Raw genomic sequence first — 13121 nt, forward strand, 5'->3', positions numbered from 1 at the left:
TGGAGTTAGAAGAAAAGCTTGTTTACTCACAGCCGAGGAAAACCAAAAAAGACCCCGAGTTTCCAGTCCCCTCCCAGACTTTAAAAAAAATCCAGGTCTCTGATTGGTCCTCTGGTCAGGTGTTTGGTTCCCCCTTTACAGGTAAAAGAAAATTAACCCTTACCTATCTACTTATGACACACCACCATGCAATGGTTGTCCAATAACCGGAGTATGCAGTGTGCACAGGGCATACTGTCAGGACCAGGATGTGGGCAGTCTGACCTAGTGATCAGAACAGGAATGGTCTTGTCTAGGGGTCAGAGTCCAAGCCAGGAGTCACAGTCACAGTCAGGAACCAAGCTGGGGGTCAGAGCTAGAATCAGGGACCGGGGATCAAGAAAAAGTCAGGTCCAGTGCACCATTCAAGCGGAGAGACTTCCTGACTGCTAAGACAACTTCCTACGTCTCCTTCTAACTTAAATAGTATAGTTGGGGCAATCAATGGGGCCAGTCATTGTCCCCCATCAGGATCCTTGCGGGTGGTGGTTCTGGGCAGGTATCGGTCATCATAGCAGATATGTCTAAATGTTTTGCCTCTGTTTTTATGGCAGGATCTGGTGCCACTTTGAGTTAGTGTATCCTGGCCTGTTGAGATCTTGCTTCTGATGATGAGCTTGTCAAGGCTGGAGGTTGTTTGAAGGCCCGAAGAGTGGGTTCAGGAAATATTTCTTTCAAGATGTGGTCCCCATCGAGTATGGGTTGTAATTGTTTAATGATACTCCATATGGGTTTCAGAGTGGGGTGGTAGGTTACAAGTAGGATTATGCCATCAGAGAGGTTTTTTTTTCCATATCGAAGCAGTTTCTCTCAGGGTATTTGGGTGGCCCATTCCATGATGAGATCTACTTTTCTGGTGGAATGTCCTTGTTTGGTGAAAGCAGTTTTAAATGTATTAAAGTATATATCCCGGACTTTCTCCTCAGAGCATATTCTGTGGTATCTGAGTGTCTGGCTGTAGATAACAGATTTCTTGGTGTATTTGGGGTAGTAACTGGATCTGTGAAGGTTAGTGTATTGATCTTGGGTTTATTGTTGTCTGGAGGGTTCCATTGTAGAAGCTCGTGGTGGTGTCCAGGAAGTTGATGCTCATATGGGAGAGTTCTAGCAAGAATCTGATGGAGTGATGGGTGGTGGCTGAAGTTGTGGTGGAAATCCATTAGGGAGTTTAGACTATGAAAATACCATCAAGGTATATCATTGGTTTTGTGGTTCATTTTTCCAGAAATTCTTCCTCAAAGTGGCTCATGAACAGGTTGGCTTATTGGGGAGCCATCCTAGAACCCATGGCTGTTCCCAAGGTCAAGCTAAACTATGTGCTCCAGTAGCACAACTGGTTAGTGCACAGTACTTATAGGGCAGTGCTGAGAGGAGCTATGCTGAGGTTGTGAGTTCAAATCTCACCTGGAGCACTAGCCTTCCTCTTGCCTAGGGAGGTTATGGAAGCTCCTTCACTGAAGGTTCTCAAAAGGAGGCTGGATAGTTTAGACACAACAAATCCTCAGTCTTGTCAGGATGGTATATTAGATGATCCTTGTGATCCCTTGTCACTCTATCCTTCTATAAAATAGTTATGGGTGAGGATGAAATGGTGCAAGTTCAGTGATGCGTTTGGGATGAATGTCTGAGTATTGTCCATTGTCTTATAGATATTTGAGGCAGGCAGAGATGCCATCATTGGGATCGATGGTGGTGTATAGGGAGTTGACATCCATGGGGGCAAGGATGGTGTTTTGAGGCAGGTTGTTAACATTGCAGAGTTTCTGGAGGAAGTCAGTTGTGTCCTGGAGGAAGCTGCCTGTTTGTGCGGTGAGTGGCTTGAGGATGGTTTCTGAGTCCCAATATTCCACCAGTAAGAGTACCAGGGCCAGATATGATGGGTCTGTCTGTGCTTCTGGGAAGCATGTAGCAGATTCATGGGGGAGGAGGTTGTAGAATTTCTCTTGGAGTTGTCTGGGGAAGGATTTGATGAGGACTAAGTATTCTTTAGCAAGTGTCTCCCCACTTCTACAGGGCTGTACTTGGATTATTCATGAATAACTAATTAACCCTAATTAGCCTTGAACTGTCATTATTTCATCATTGGGATTTTGTCAGAAAACACCTGGAAATTATCCAGAGCGAGAAAATGTCAATCAGATACAGCAAAGCGGATGGGAAGTTTTTCATAATTGCATCCAACTTTAAAATTGGAGACCTTTGCCTGAGATTACCCGTAATCTCTTATGAGAAATCTTCTAGGATTTCATTGCTTTCCAGAGGTGTGGGTGCAAGAGAGAGAGAAAAAATGTCTTATGTTGTCTCTTTCTGTATAACCAGGAATTCAAGCTGATTTCTGACTTCATTTCTCCAAAAGGTGTAAGAGCCAGGTTTCTTCCAGAAGTCCCAGTCTCTTCTCCCTAATCTAACTCAATATTTCCTGTCTCACAAGATGAAAAAGAAACTGCTGCTTGGCAGTTTACATTAGACCCATAATCTCATTCAAAACACACTGAGGCTGTGGAGAAATCTCCGGAGCATTAACAGCAGGCATGGGAAAACCTCCAAGGATCCAGAAGCTCAGTTCCACAGGTGGAAAAGCCCTGTTAGAGCAACCAGCATCCCCCCAAAGGCCCATGCAGGATGGTGCCCCACTTCATGCTTAGTAATGTTTTATCAAGTCTGGTTTGAAATGTCACTGCAGAGCGGACTCCTGCTGCCATCTCCCTTTACCTACCCCACCTCTGCTTAATGCGAGATGCAGAGTCCTGTGCCCCTAGGTTACTGATGGGTGACTGGTGGGTTTCCATCTGATTGCTGTTCTAGGTTACAAGAGTGGTGGGGTCCTCAGCCCTCTTCCTAGTGAACTCATCCCAAACCCACATTCACAGCTGATCCCCACTGCCTCCCTCCATGGCAGCCTCAGCAGAGAAGCCCAGGCGTGAATGGGCAGAGAGGCTGAGCTCCCTTCCCACTTCATGGCTCCTGCCCAGTGGAGCTGAGGCATGTCGGCAGGGCTGCATAGGAAACTTGCCTTGTTGCTTGAACCCCTCTTCCCTGCAGTGTTATCACTCAGCTACATCCTCAGGCTAAGTTCCCCAGTGATCTCCCAGCCCCCAATCCCATAACGGGCAGAGTGTCTGAATGTCCCATTGAACTGAATTTACCCTCCAGCTGCTTCCCCCGGCCATGCTCATGCTCACCCAGTGTGAGGGATCTCAGGCCTTGAAAGTGGTCCCTGGGTTCCCAGGCAGTGTGCAGACTCTGGCCACCACCCAGCAGCTCACCAGAACGGTGGAGTGGGGGCCAACAAAGCCCTAGTTCACAGAGGACCCCACCCATGACGCTCCTGACTGGGGGAGATGTCCAGCCCTACTGGGAAACTCTTCTTAAACCAGAAAGAGGCACAGGAAGTTGTCTCAGCATCCTTAGCTGGCTGCTACTATGAACCTTGCCAACTTGCCTGACTCTTGAGCCCTGCCTCCCGCCTGTTCCTGCTTCCTGTCCTCCTCATCCCAGACTCCTGTCTGTTCCCTGTTCCTTCTTTCCTGGCTCGTTCCTGGTCTCTGCTCCTGCGCCCTACACCTGACACTGGCTCTGACCTTTGACTTGGTACCTGACTTTGACCCTGGCTCTGGTTCCAGGCTTCTGACTCTGACCACTGGCCCTGACCACCTGTGCCCTGGTCCCTACACCCACCAGCACCACCATGCCACACTCATGCTTTTCCAACAACAACCTGTGCCATGCTCCCAGCCACCTAACTTTAATGCCACGTCTCCCACCCAGTAGCAACTCCACGCCACATCCCCACCACTTAACAGCAACCCCAACGCCATGCTCACGTCCATTCAGCAGCGTCTCTAAACCAGGTTTCTCCCCAGCCTCAGTGCAACTTGAATGAGCGCCAGCACAGCTCATTCCTTTTCCATTCTGTACTCTATCCAAGGCACCACGCTCTGGGAGAAGAAGAGCGCCCTGGGATGGCAGGCGAGAATGGTTCTCAATAGAAGTAGTGACAACCATTTCCAAGATGTTTGGAATCCTGCTCACCTCAGCAGAAGACCCTGTGCACGGTGCCTCTCTCTCCTGGTGCTCTAGCACTGAGTGCATTCACGGCCAGTTGGCTTACGGACAGGCTGGGCATTAGGGAGAGAGCCATCCTCTCTGGCTGTGCGACCATCGGTCGCATTGGCTGGATGAAATAGGCGAAGATGGGGGTTTTCATGCTGAGAGGAGAAATGAAGGTGAACTGGAGCACAGTTTGTAACACAAAGACTCTGCAACATGCCCTTTCCCAGGACACAGGCACAGTGATGGGGCTCAAGCGCACTCAGTGCCCTGGCTGCCCAGTGTCCCAGTCCTGTCTCTTCCCTGCCCCTGGCTCTCTATCTCACTCCCATTCTCCTCACCTAGTCCCAGCCTCAATCTCAGTCTTCTTATCCCACTCCCTGTCTCCTTGCCCAGGCATTCCCAGTTCCTCTCACCGAACTGCCAGCTCCTTGTCCTTAACCTCCTGGCCCAGTGAGTCCCAGTTCCCCCTGTCCTGGATCCTCATCTGATCTGTCTCTCTCCCGTGTCCCAGCATCCATCCCTCCCACCTCATGTTCCCCATACCCAGTGGCTGCCAGCCCTAATCTGCCTCCCAGACTCCTTATCCAACCTCAGCATCCATCCCCACGACCTGGCTTCTTGCTGTGGTATCCTTGCCCAGCCTGTTCCTGGTCTCAACCCACACCCCAGCTCCTCATCAGATCTTTGTCCCATCCTCCCTGACCTCCTTCCCCCCACCCTACAAATTCTCAATCCCATTGTTCTTGCCCAGCCAGTCCCATTCAACCCCTAGTTTCTCACTGGTTCTCAGTCCCCCCTACCTACTGGCTTCCAGTCCCCAACGTTTCATTCCCCATCTCCCACTCCCAGTCTCCCTGCCCAGGCAGTTCCTGTCTCTCCCAACTCCTAATCTCAATTTTCCTCTCCACTGTCAATCTTCACTAGCAGTTTCCACCCCATCCCACTGGCTCCATGTCACAATATGCTCCCTCTCCCTACAAATCCAGCATTTGTCCCCTCTGGATTTAAATCAGGTGGGTTCTTCCCCTATAGAGCCTGGGCCTCAGTGTGTGTCTCATTGAGGGCACAGGAGAGACAGGCTTCCTGCTCTGAGTTTAGGAGTCTGGGCTTGGACCCAGAATGGCCCACAGCAGCCTAGAACTGGTGTTGCAGGGATAGTCCTGTTCAGCCTGTCCAATATGGGGATTTAGCTGCTAAAAGCAATGAAATCTCTAGATATACGTGAATTGCAGTTTTTTAAAGCCATATACATTGGTCATATTTAGGATTTTTTACGGACAGGGATAGCAAAGGAAACATTTCTCATACACAGGCCGTACCCCTGTCAAATTTCAAGTCCTGCTCCAAAGCATGGGGGCATTAGAGATCCTCAAAGAAAATGTCACCAGAACTTTTTAACTTGTGCAGAACAACATATTTTTACTCTTTTGACTGAAGTTGTTAACCAAAATTCAGGATCTTGCAGGTTGTTTCCATTCAGAGGAGAAATTGATGTAGTCAAGCGTTTCTTTGGTGCAATTGTGTTTATTTACAAAGAATGTACATAAAGTCCTATTTTCCTGAACACAGTTGGAATCAAACAGCAGGAAACAGTTTCTTTGCTCACAGTTCCAAACCTCTCTTCTACCAGCACTCTGCCCAAAAGATTTCTCTCTTAGCTTTTCCTCAGGGTCATGCTACAAGTCTGTCTTTGATTGTCCTCATCTTTTTTCTGCCTTCTCTGTGTCTTTCTGTAGTGTTTCTATATATTTGCATTCAGACCCCCGGGAAAACCTCCTCAGACTGCAAGATTTGGCTCCTACTCCAGCCTTGCATATGGCCTGTGTTTTGGAAAGAGATGCTGCTGTTTCAGCTATTTATTCCAGAAAGGAGCTCAATTGCTTTTTGTATTTGCCCTTAATGAAGGGCACTCATTATTTCCACTAACTTCAACAAGGCTTCGCCCAACCCCCAGCATAGCTGCATTTTTCCTTACCCTTGTTCTCAGAAATGGCTGAATCATTTTAGCTGAAATTTCTCAACATAGTTCAGCCCAAATGGTTAAAATTTGGCAAAGTTATATGCAGCTGAAAACAGGGTTTTATAATGTGTAGTGTTGGCCAATCTTAATAATAAGTGGTGCTACCAGCCCTGTGTATAATAGCCTGCAAAGTACTTTTGGATCCTTTGGAAAATGTCCTCCCCCACGAGATGGAGAAAGTAAAGGGTTATTTTCTATTTGTTTAGCCTCACAACGGTAGCTCCTAAAAGCAATCTAATGGCAATGTTACAGTCTGACTGTCTGTCTCTTTAAACAAACCACTGAAGTCAGCAGTCAGCAGAGGAATTCGGACATGAAATTAATTCTCAGAAAATGTAACCAACCAGTCTGTGTTTGTCTCATTATTTCCACTGATCTAATTTTTTTTATGGAGCATTTCACTCAGCTTTCCACTTCCTTTGGTTTGGTCTGGAGAGGTCTCTTAGCATAAATTTGCTCTAGACTGAAAATAAGACAAAGAAGACACTCATTTATGGACAGTAGAGAAAGGAGGTGCCTTTCTTTCCCTGCAACTCAGACACAGACACACGTGCATGTGCAAACAGACAGGTGCACAATTCCACTTTCAAACCTTTCCCACAGGTTCTAGATCCTCTTTACAGCTGTCTCTCACAAACTGTGGAGTCTGCCCTCCTACCCCCACTGGGGTCTGGACAGTGCCTGGCTGGGGACAGAAGCTCTTGCCTTAGTTTTATTTATCTGCAGTCTTGAAAATAAGAAAATATCAGGGGTTGCCTTGGATTCCCTGCAACAGTCCCCTATTCCAGCTTCAACTACTGACTCTTTCATGCATGCAGGACCGAGCAGGATTTTCCTCTGCAGTGACTGCTCCCTGTATCACTGGCACTGAGGGCAGGTAGTGGGTTGACTGTCACCCCTCTGCTCTCAATGCTTCCGTTAGTGCCCAGCCAGCATAGATCCTCTGTGAAGAACAGAGGGGAGGAGGCAATATCTGCCTGGGAGATGAAGGGGCCAGAATGGGGGGACCCAGGCTGGCCATGAGCTCCTGTCTCCCCATGGGCAAAGAGTTAACTAGCAGACTACAGTAAGATTTTGTTATAAACGCTGTGTGCATCTCCGTGCACTGCATGATATCACCCTGCCTGCCGCACAGGGTGAAATCAAAGAGTTGGTAAGGGGGAAACCAGCAGGGATTGACAAAGAGAAGATGCATGCCAAGGGCCCTTGGGGAAACAGTGGGGAAGCTGTTAATTTGGGAATGCCCCCTGCATGACTCCAGCTAGGCTAGTGAAATGTATTCCTCCCAGGCGGACAGGGGTGGCTCTAGGTATTTTGCCACCCCAAGCACGGCAGGCAGGCTGCCTTCGGCGGCTTGCCTGTGGGAGGTCCCCAGTCCCGCAGATTCGACGGCACACCTGCGGGAGGTCTATCGAAGCCGTGGGACCAGCGGACCCTCCGCAGGCAAGCCACCAAAGGCAACCTGCCTGTCGCCCTCGCGGCGACCAGCAGAGCGCCCCCTGTGGCTTGCCACCCCAAGCACACGCTTGGAGTGCTGGTGCCTGGAGCCACCCCTGCAGGCGGAACACAGGGTCAAAGAGGCTACTAAAACCCAAGAGATGCTGTCCTCGGCAGGAAAGGGTGGGGAGGGGCCAGCTGGAGGTGAGTCTCTGATAGGCTATGTCTACACTACAAGCTGGGGTGTGATTCAGGCAGATTTGTATTCAGCACAGCTCAGCCCTGTAACCCCTCCCCATTCAGTGTGGTGTGCTGTCCCCCTCTAGTGGCAGCTGGACCAGCAAGTGATGAGCCTGCTACAGCTGTGGCTCAGTGAGATGTGTCTTTCAGCTTATGCAGTAGAAGCTCATGCATTAAGCTTCAGAGGTCCCAGGTTCAATTCTGGTTGCCAACCAGAGTCTGTTGCTGTAACACTACCATGGCTATGCTGCCAGCAAGCAGGGTGACCAGACAGCAAATGTGAAAAATTTGGATGGGGGTGGGAGGTAATAGGAATCTATTTAAGAAAAAGACCCCAAAATCAGGACTGTCTCTATAAAATCAGGACATCTGGTCACCCTACCACTAAGAGAGTCAGCATGTATGTGAGTGGGGGACTCACTCCCCTAGCGTGTGGTGTAGACATCGACAGGGAGCACAGGCTGCGTCTCACATCCCAGAGATGGAGGTAACTGGGCTGAATGGAGCTTAAAGGTTTTCAAGGAAAGATTATGGGTTAGGAAAGGGGAAATAGGTGTATAGACCTTTACTGTCCAGGGGGTTAGACTGGATGACCCTTCCCACCCTATGGTATCCTTTGCTGTGAGTGCCACGGACCAGCGGGTGAACGAATACTGCTTTGTTTTGAAGAAGCTGTACTGAAGTCACTTTGATTGGCTCACTGGTTACAGGCACCAAACCCGGGTGGGTCTGTCCTGTTCACACGACTAGGAAGCAGGGGCTGCAGCCCAGCAATCCAGTCCCGGAGTGGTTGGACCATAGTGTTCCACCCAGAGAGAGGTGCAGAAACCGGGCATGTGACCCGAGATGTGCACCTGAGACGGGTTAGAAGGGGCCCTGCACCCTTAACACTCCCCCATTCTGTCCCCCCATCCTGCAGCTCTGTTCCAATATGGGGACCACAGGTCACACTCAAGTTTCCATGAAGGTCTGTGTTTCCATGCCTGGATAAGCCACATGCCCAGAAACCAGCTTCTCCCTTGATGACTCCCTATGTCAGGGTTAAGGTTCTCATCCATGTGTCTAGTGCAGTTGCCTGGTTTTCCACTAGTGGCTAGTCAAGATGAATGTTGCCTCCAACACAGGAAGGGACCTGAGCTCATTTTCTGATGGCTCTGGAAGGGCACTTTTGAACGAGACATGGCCCCTGCATGATCTTGCTTTAAAAATAAATTCTAAGCAGTGCTTTGCTCTTATTGGCAAGCCCCTGCCCTCTTGAAACAAAGCGTGCAACTCCCCAGTGCTGTGGGAGAGGTTAGAACCTGGCCCTTTGAACCCGCCACCCTCCTGGTTACCATTCCAAATTTTGCCCTGAGAACCAGAACGATTGGCTTGCACAGAAAACCAGGACAAAGTGAACACACTGCAACCTGATCCATGGCTACTGAACCCCTGTTGCTGCCTTGGAGGTAGCTGGGAGCAGCAGGTGCCAAACCTCTCTCAGAATCAGGTCCCTGCTGAATATTTGCGTAACTATTTATTTTTTTATTAACTTGCTGATGAGCAGTATGTGAACTGGAGAGTTTGTTAGGGCTTTGTGTCAGCAGCTCTCAGCTGGCAATTTGCAGCAGCTGTTTCTCTTGAGACACGGCCCATCCTCTAATGAGAGTTTGTCTTTTGGTTTCTTGCAGCAACTTAGAGACGGAGAAGTTGTGTGGTAAGTAGGGCCACCAGCTTGGTACCTCTAAATGAATTAGTCCCGGGAGATTGTTTCAGAATTGCCCAGGTTTCTTGCTTTGCAGCATCTGGGAGTAGTCACTGGCAGAGGCAGGACTCTGGGCTAGATGGACCTTGGGTCTGAGCCAGTCTGGCTGTTCCTATTTGTGCATCTCATCCAGTTGTGACAGGATGATATTGCAGGAACTCTGCAAGTTGGAAAGCATGGGGTTTTCCCCTGGGTGGGACATTTTGATCCCTGGGAAGGAAAGGGCGTTTTGCTCTCTTCCATGGGTGTCAATCTGGAGTCATTGCACTGATTTCAATGCAATTAACATGAGTTAGCAGATAGCAGAATTTGACCTCTTTTCATTATGTCTGGCACTGCAAATGCCTGCTGTGTAGAAAATGAGTCTCAGCTGCTATTCCAGGTGAGGGCACAGAACAAAATAATATCCCAGCAGCAGGTTTCCTAGGAAATAGCAGAATGGAGACAGGCCTTGACGGAATTGCTTTGAAATCTAACCTTGAACTTCTGTCCCACTCCAGATTATTTCTCGGAACACCTGGGAGAATACAGACATGTGCTTTCTGCTCTGGAAGCACTGAACACTGCTATCTTGGCTGCCATGGACAAAACCAAACTGGTAAGGATGGGGCCCTACAAAATCCAGGACCCACAGTTTGGGGAGGAGAGAACACATTGCCGCAGTGAAACCTGGGTCTTCGTAATGAGTGCTTCCATGCCCTCAGATTCTTGCTTAATACCCCTTGTGGGTAATGTCAGTCCTTGCATGAGTGTGTAAATGATAATGTCATTAACTAGCTAGTGTGTATGTGCACCACCGCCCACTAGTATATGGAACTGAAACTCTTCAGCTGTATGTCATGGGCCCTATACTGCTAGCAGCCTATGCAGATGTGTTTTTGGAGCAGAGAGTTCTGAGTTCTGTCCCTGCTGTCCCCATTAAATTCTGAGTGATGGTGGGGTGTGTACAGCACAGGAACAAGCAGGGTGTCTGAGGAGGCTGCAGCCTTGTCGCAATGTGAAAAACAGGCTATTGCAGTGCTGAACTGACTGTAGCGCACAGGCTGGATGCAGCAAACCATGCTCCCTGCCTCAATATGCAGGCAGGCAGCAGGTATCCTGGTAAGAAAAAAGAGTGGCTTTTAAAAGTCACAGCAACATGCCCTGGTACCTGCCTGGGTTTGGAAAGCACAGTGGCGTCGTGGGACTGCGGAGTAGGCAGGGCAGGCCCTTGCATGCATTTAGCTAATGGAGTCTCTGGCTTGTGGGTGCTGAGGAGACTTGTTTGGATTTTTATTCTTGAGTGTTCCTGCTGCAGGGACAGGCGGTAACGTGGCCTCAGTTGTGTGTGTGTACGCATGTGCACACACTTGTGTATCTTTGGGCCTGTAAATGTGTCTTTTTATGAAATTAGGGCATGTGTGCACCTGCTAGTGAGCACACACTAGACACTAAGCATTTCCAGCTCACTGCAGTTTCTAAGAGGAGCTCTGCCTTCCCACTAACTAGCCTTGGGCTGGCCCGGGACAATGGCCAGTAATTCTCAAGCTAAGTTTGTACCCTTCCTGCAGATATCTATGAGGGAAGGGCAGAAACTCATTGTCCAACATTATCTGCAAGAGACAGGACAGGAACTAAAATCATTTGACAAGCTGGTCTTTTACTGAGCCTAGATGGGACTCCCACCTTTCCCTCTAGCCCAGCTCTGCCCCTCAGTACATGACAATGAATCATCCCTCCACTGCCTTTCTTGATCCCATTATATGTTCACATGCTTTCCCTGTTAAGGTTTTCCCTCCATTCTCGGTGCCAATAGCCTGCCAAACCCCCCTGTGTTTCCTGGCTCATTCAGGACAGTTACCATCACATGTGCTCTTTGTTTGAGCTCCTCTGGCAAAGCAGCTCCTGTGCAAGTCATTAGGAGGCAGAACAGTCTCCATGTCTGTAGCTTGCAGGGGCCTGAGTTGCTCTCGCTAGCTATCTAGACGGCTGAGTGGGATATATCAACACACTGCTGGCTCTCCGGCTGGTGGGATATCACAGTGGAGTGATGGAATCCTGTAGATTCCCTAAGAGTTGCAGCCAAAATAACCCCCTCATATTCAACCAACGTGAGTAATAACCTCATGGTGCTGCTGCTCTGCTGTCACCCCAGTAGAAACAAGGCTGGCTTGAAAGAAAGGGAATCGCACCATGCGCATGCCTGTGGCTGTCTCACTGCTTGTGGAACAGACACATCATAGGTAGAGCTGGAAGAATACTGCCCAGGAATGGTCACAGGTATTTGTTCCAGTTTTAAAGTTAATACGCTTCGTCCAAGTGCATGATCCTTATGTGTTTGCTTTCTACAGAGAGACCAGGGGCTGATTGTTAAAGGTACTTAGGTGCCTACAGAGGCCTTGCTTTGGAGAACCCCACTAGGTGCCTATCTGCATCTTTAGGCACCTAAATCTCTTTAACAAGCTGCCCTGAGCAGCCAGTTTGCTGGCAGGAACGTTTAGAGAAGCAGGGAATTTTGAGTGAATAGTAGGAAAAAATGTAGAAAGAATTTCAACTTGTAAACGTAAATCTCCACACTTGAAATCTGACTCTGAGAGTTACCTTGTCCACTCAGGGTAGGGACAACACTATGTGACCTGAGGTCTGAGTCCATTCAAAACTAACCCACACAGCTTGAGTATTGAATGTCGAATGGAATGAGGGGCAGACCCAGCCCTGATTCCCAGAAAGTATCCAGAGATAATGACTCAGTTTGAGAAAATAACAAAGGGCTCAGGACAATCCACAAACAGAAGAAGAGGCTAAATTCATTGGATGAATTCCTGGCTAGGAGTCACTTGCTTAGACCAGTTGTATGTGCTTTCCCTCTTGCTCTATTTTATAAGCTCCCTTTGCAGGGTTGGAAGGCAAATCTGGGACTCGTAATTAGGCCAGGCAGGCCAGGACCTACCTGCTTATGCGTTGTATAGCAGAGAGTCTGCAGCAGACAGCATTCCATGCTAAATACAGCTGTGAGAACGCCTCTGTGAATAATGGATGGGAACGCTCCCTGGGAATCAGCAGCCCCATTTTGTATCTTAAGTGTCTAAATTGGCTTGAGTCTGTACTCCGAGACTTATTTCATTCACAGCTGCAGGGTGGGATGGAATTCCCAGGGATCTTTCTTTCTATTTCACATGAAGCGGTTCAGACTTGGTGTGCAGCAGATTAATGTGTGTGTGTGTGAGACAGAGAGAGAGGCAGAAGGGAGAAGTGTGTGAGTGAGTGAGAGATGGGAGAAGGTGTACATGTGTGTTTCCAAGTTATTATGCTTTAAAAGTGTAGGAGCTAGGGGAGCAGGGCCTGTGGTAAACGTTTGTCTCAAATCTGGACTTAGAGTTCAACATCTGAGTGTTTACTGTGAACCTCCCACAAGCTCACTACCAGCTTGGATTTTACTTCGCTGCCACCAGATAGTATTGAGGCTACTATCAGCCTGGGTTCCCCAAATTCCTTGGGGGGACTCCCCTCTCTGGCCTCCCCAACTTTCCCTGGGAGGACCCCCAAGACCCAGACCCCTGGGTCTCCCTATCTCATCCCCCAGCTTCCCCCCCTTCCTGGGTGAGCCTG

General features: G+C 49.0%; 2 protein-coding genes and 1 non-coding gene across 3 annotated transcripts in view; all 3 read left to right on the plus strand.

The window, feature by feature from the left end:
• The window catches only part of E2F1 (E2F transcription factor 1), a 259410-nt gene that overhangs the window by 193735 nt on the left and 52554 nt on the right, over window positions 1–13121 (plus strand). The window lies entirely within an intron of this gene.
• The window catches only part of NECAB3 (N-terminal EF-hand calcium binding protein 3), a 163604-nt gene that overhangs the window by 80053 nt on the left and 70430 nt on the right, over window positions 1–13121 (plus strand). Inside the window, exons 4-5 of the mRNA XM_032793325.2 lie at window positions 9460–9485; window positions 10034–10131. Coding sequence (XP_032649216.1) covers window positions 9460–9485; window positions 10034–10131 — 124 coding nt within the window. The remainder of the gene's footprint in view (window positions 1–9459; window positions 9486–10033; window positions 10132–13121) is intronic.
• Window positions 1358–1451, plus strand: TRNAI-UAU (transfer RNA isoleucine (anticodon UAU)). The gene is made up of 2 exons: window positions 1358–1395; window positions 1416–1451. It is a non-coding gene; the product is annotated as a tRNA-Ile (tRNA).

This window comes from Chelonoidis abingdonii, chromosome 14 (genome assembly GCF_003597395.2).
Source record: "Chelonoidis abingdonii isolate Lonesome George chromosome 14, CheloAbing_2.0, whole genome shotgun sequence".
NCBI classification, from domain to species: Eukaryota; Metazoa; Chordata; order Testudines; family Testudinidae; genus Chelonoidis; species Chelonoidis abingdonii.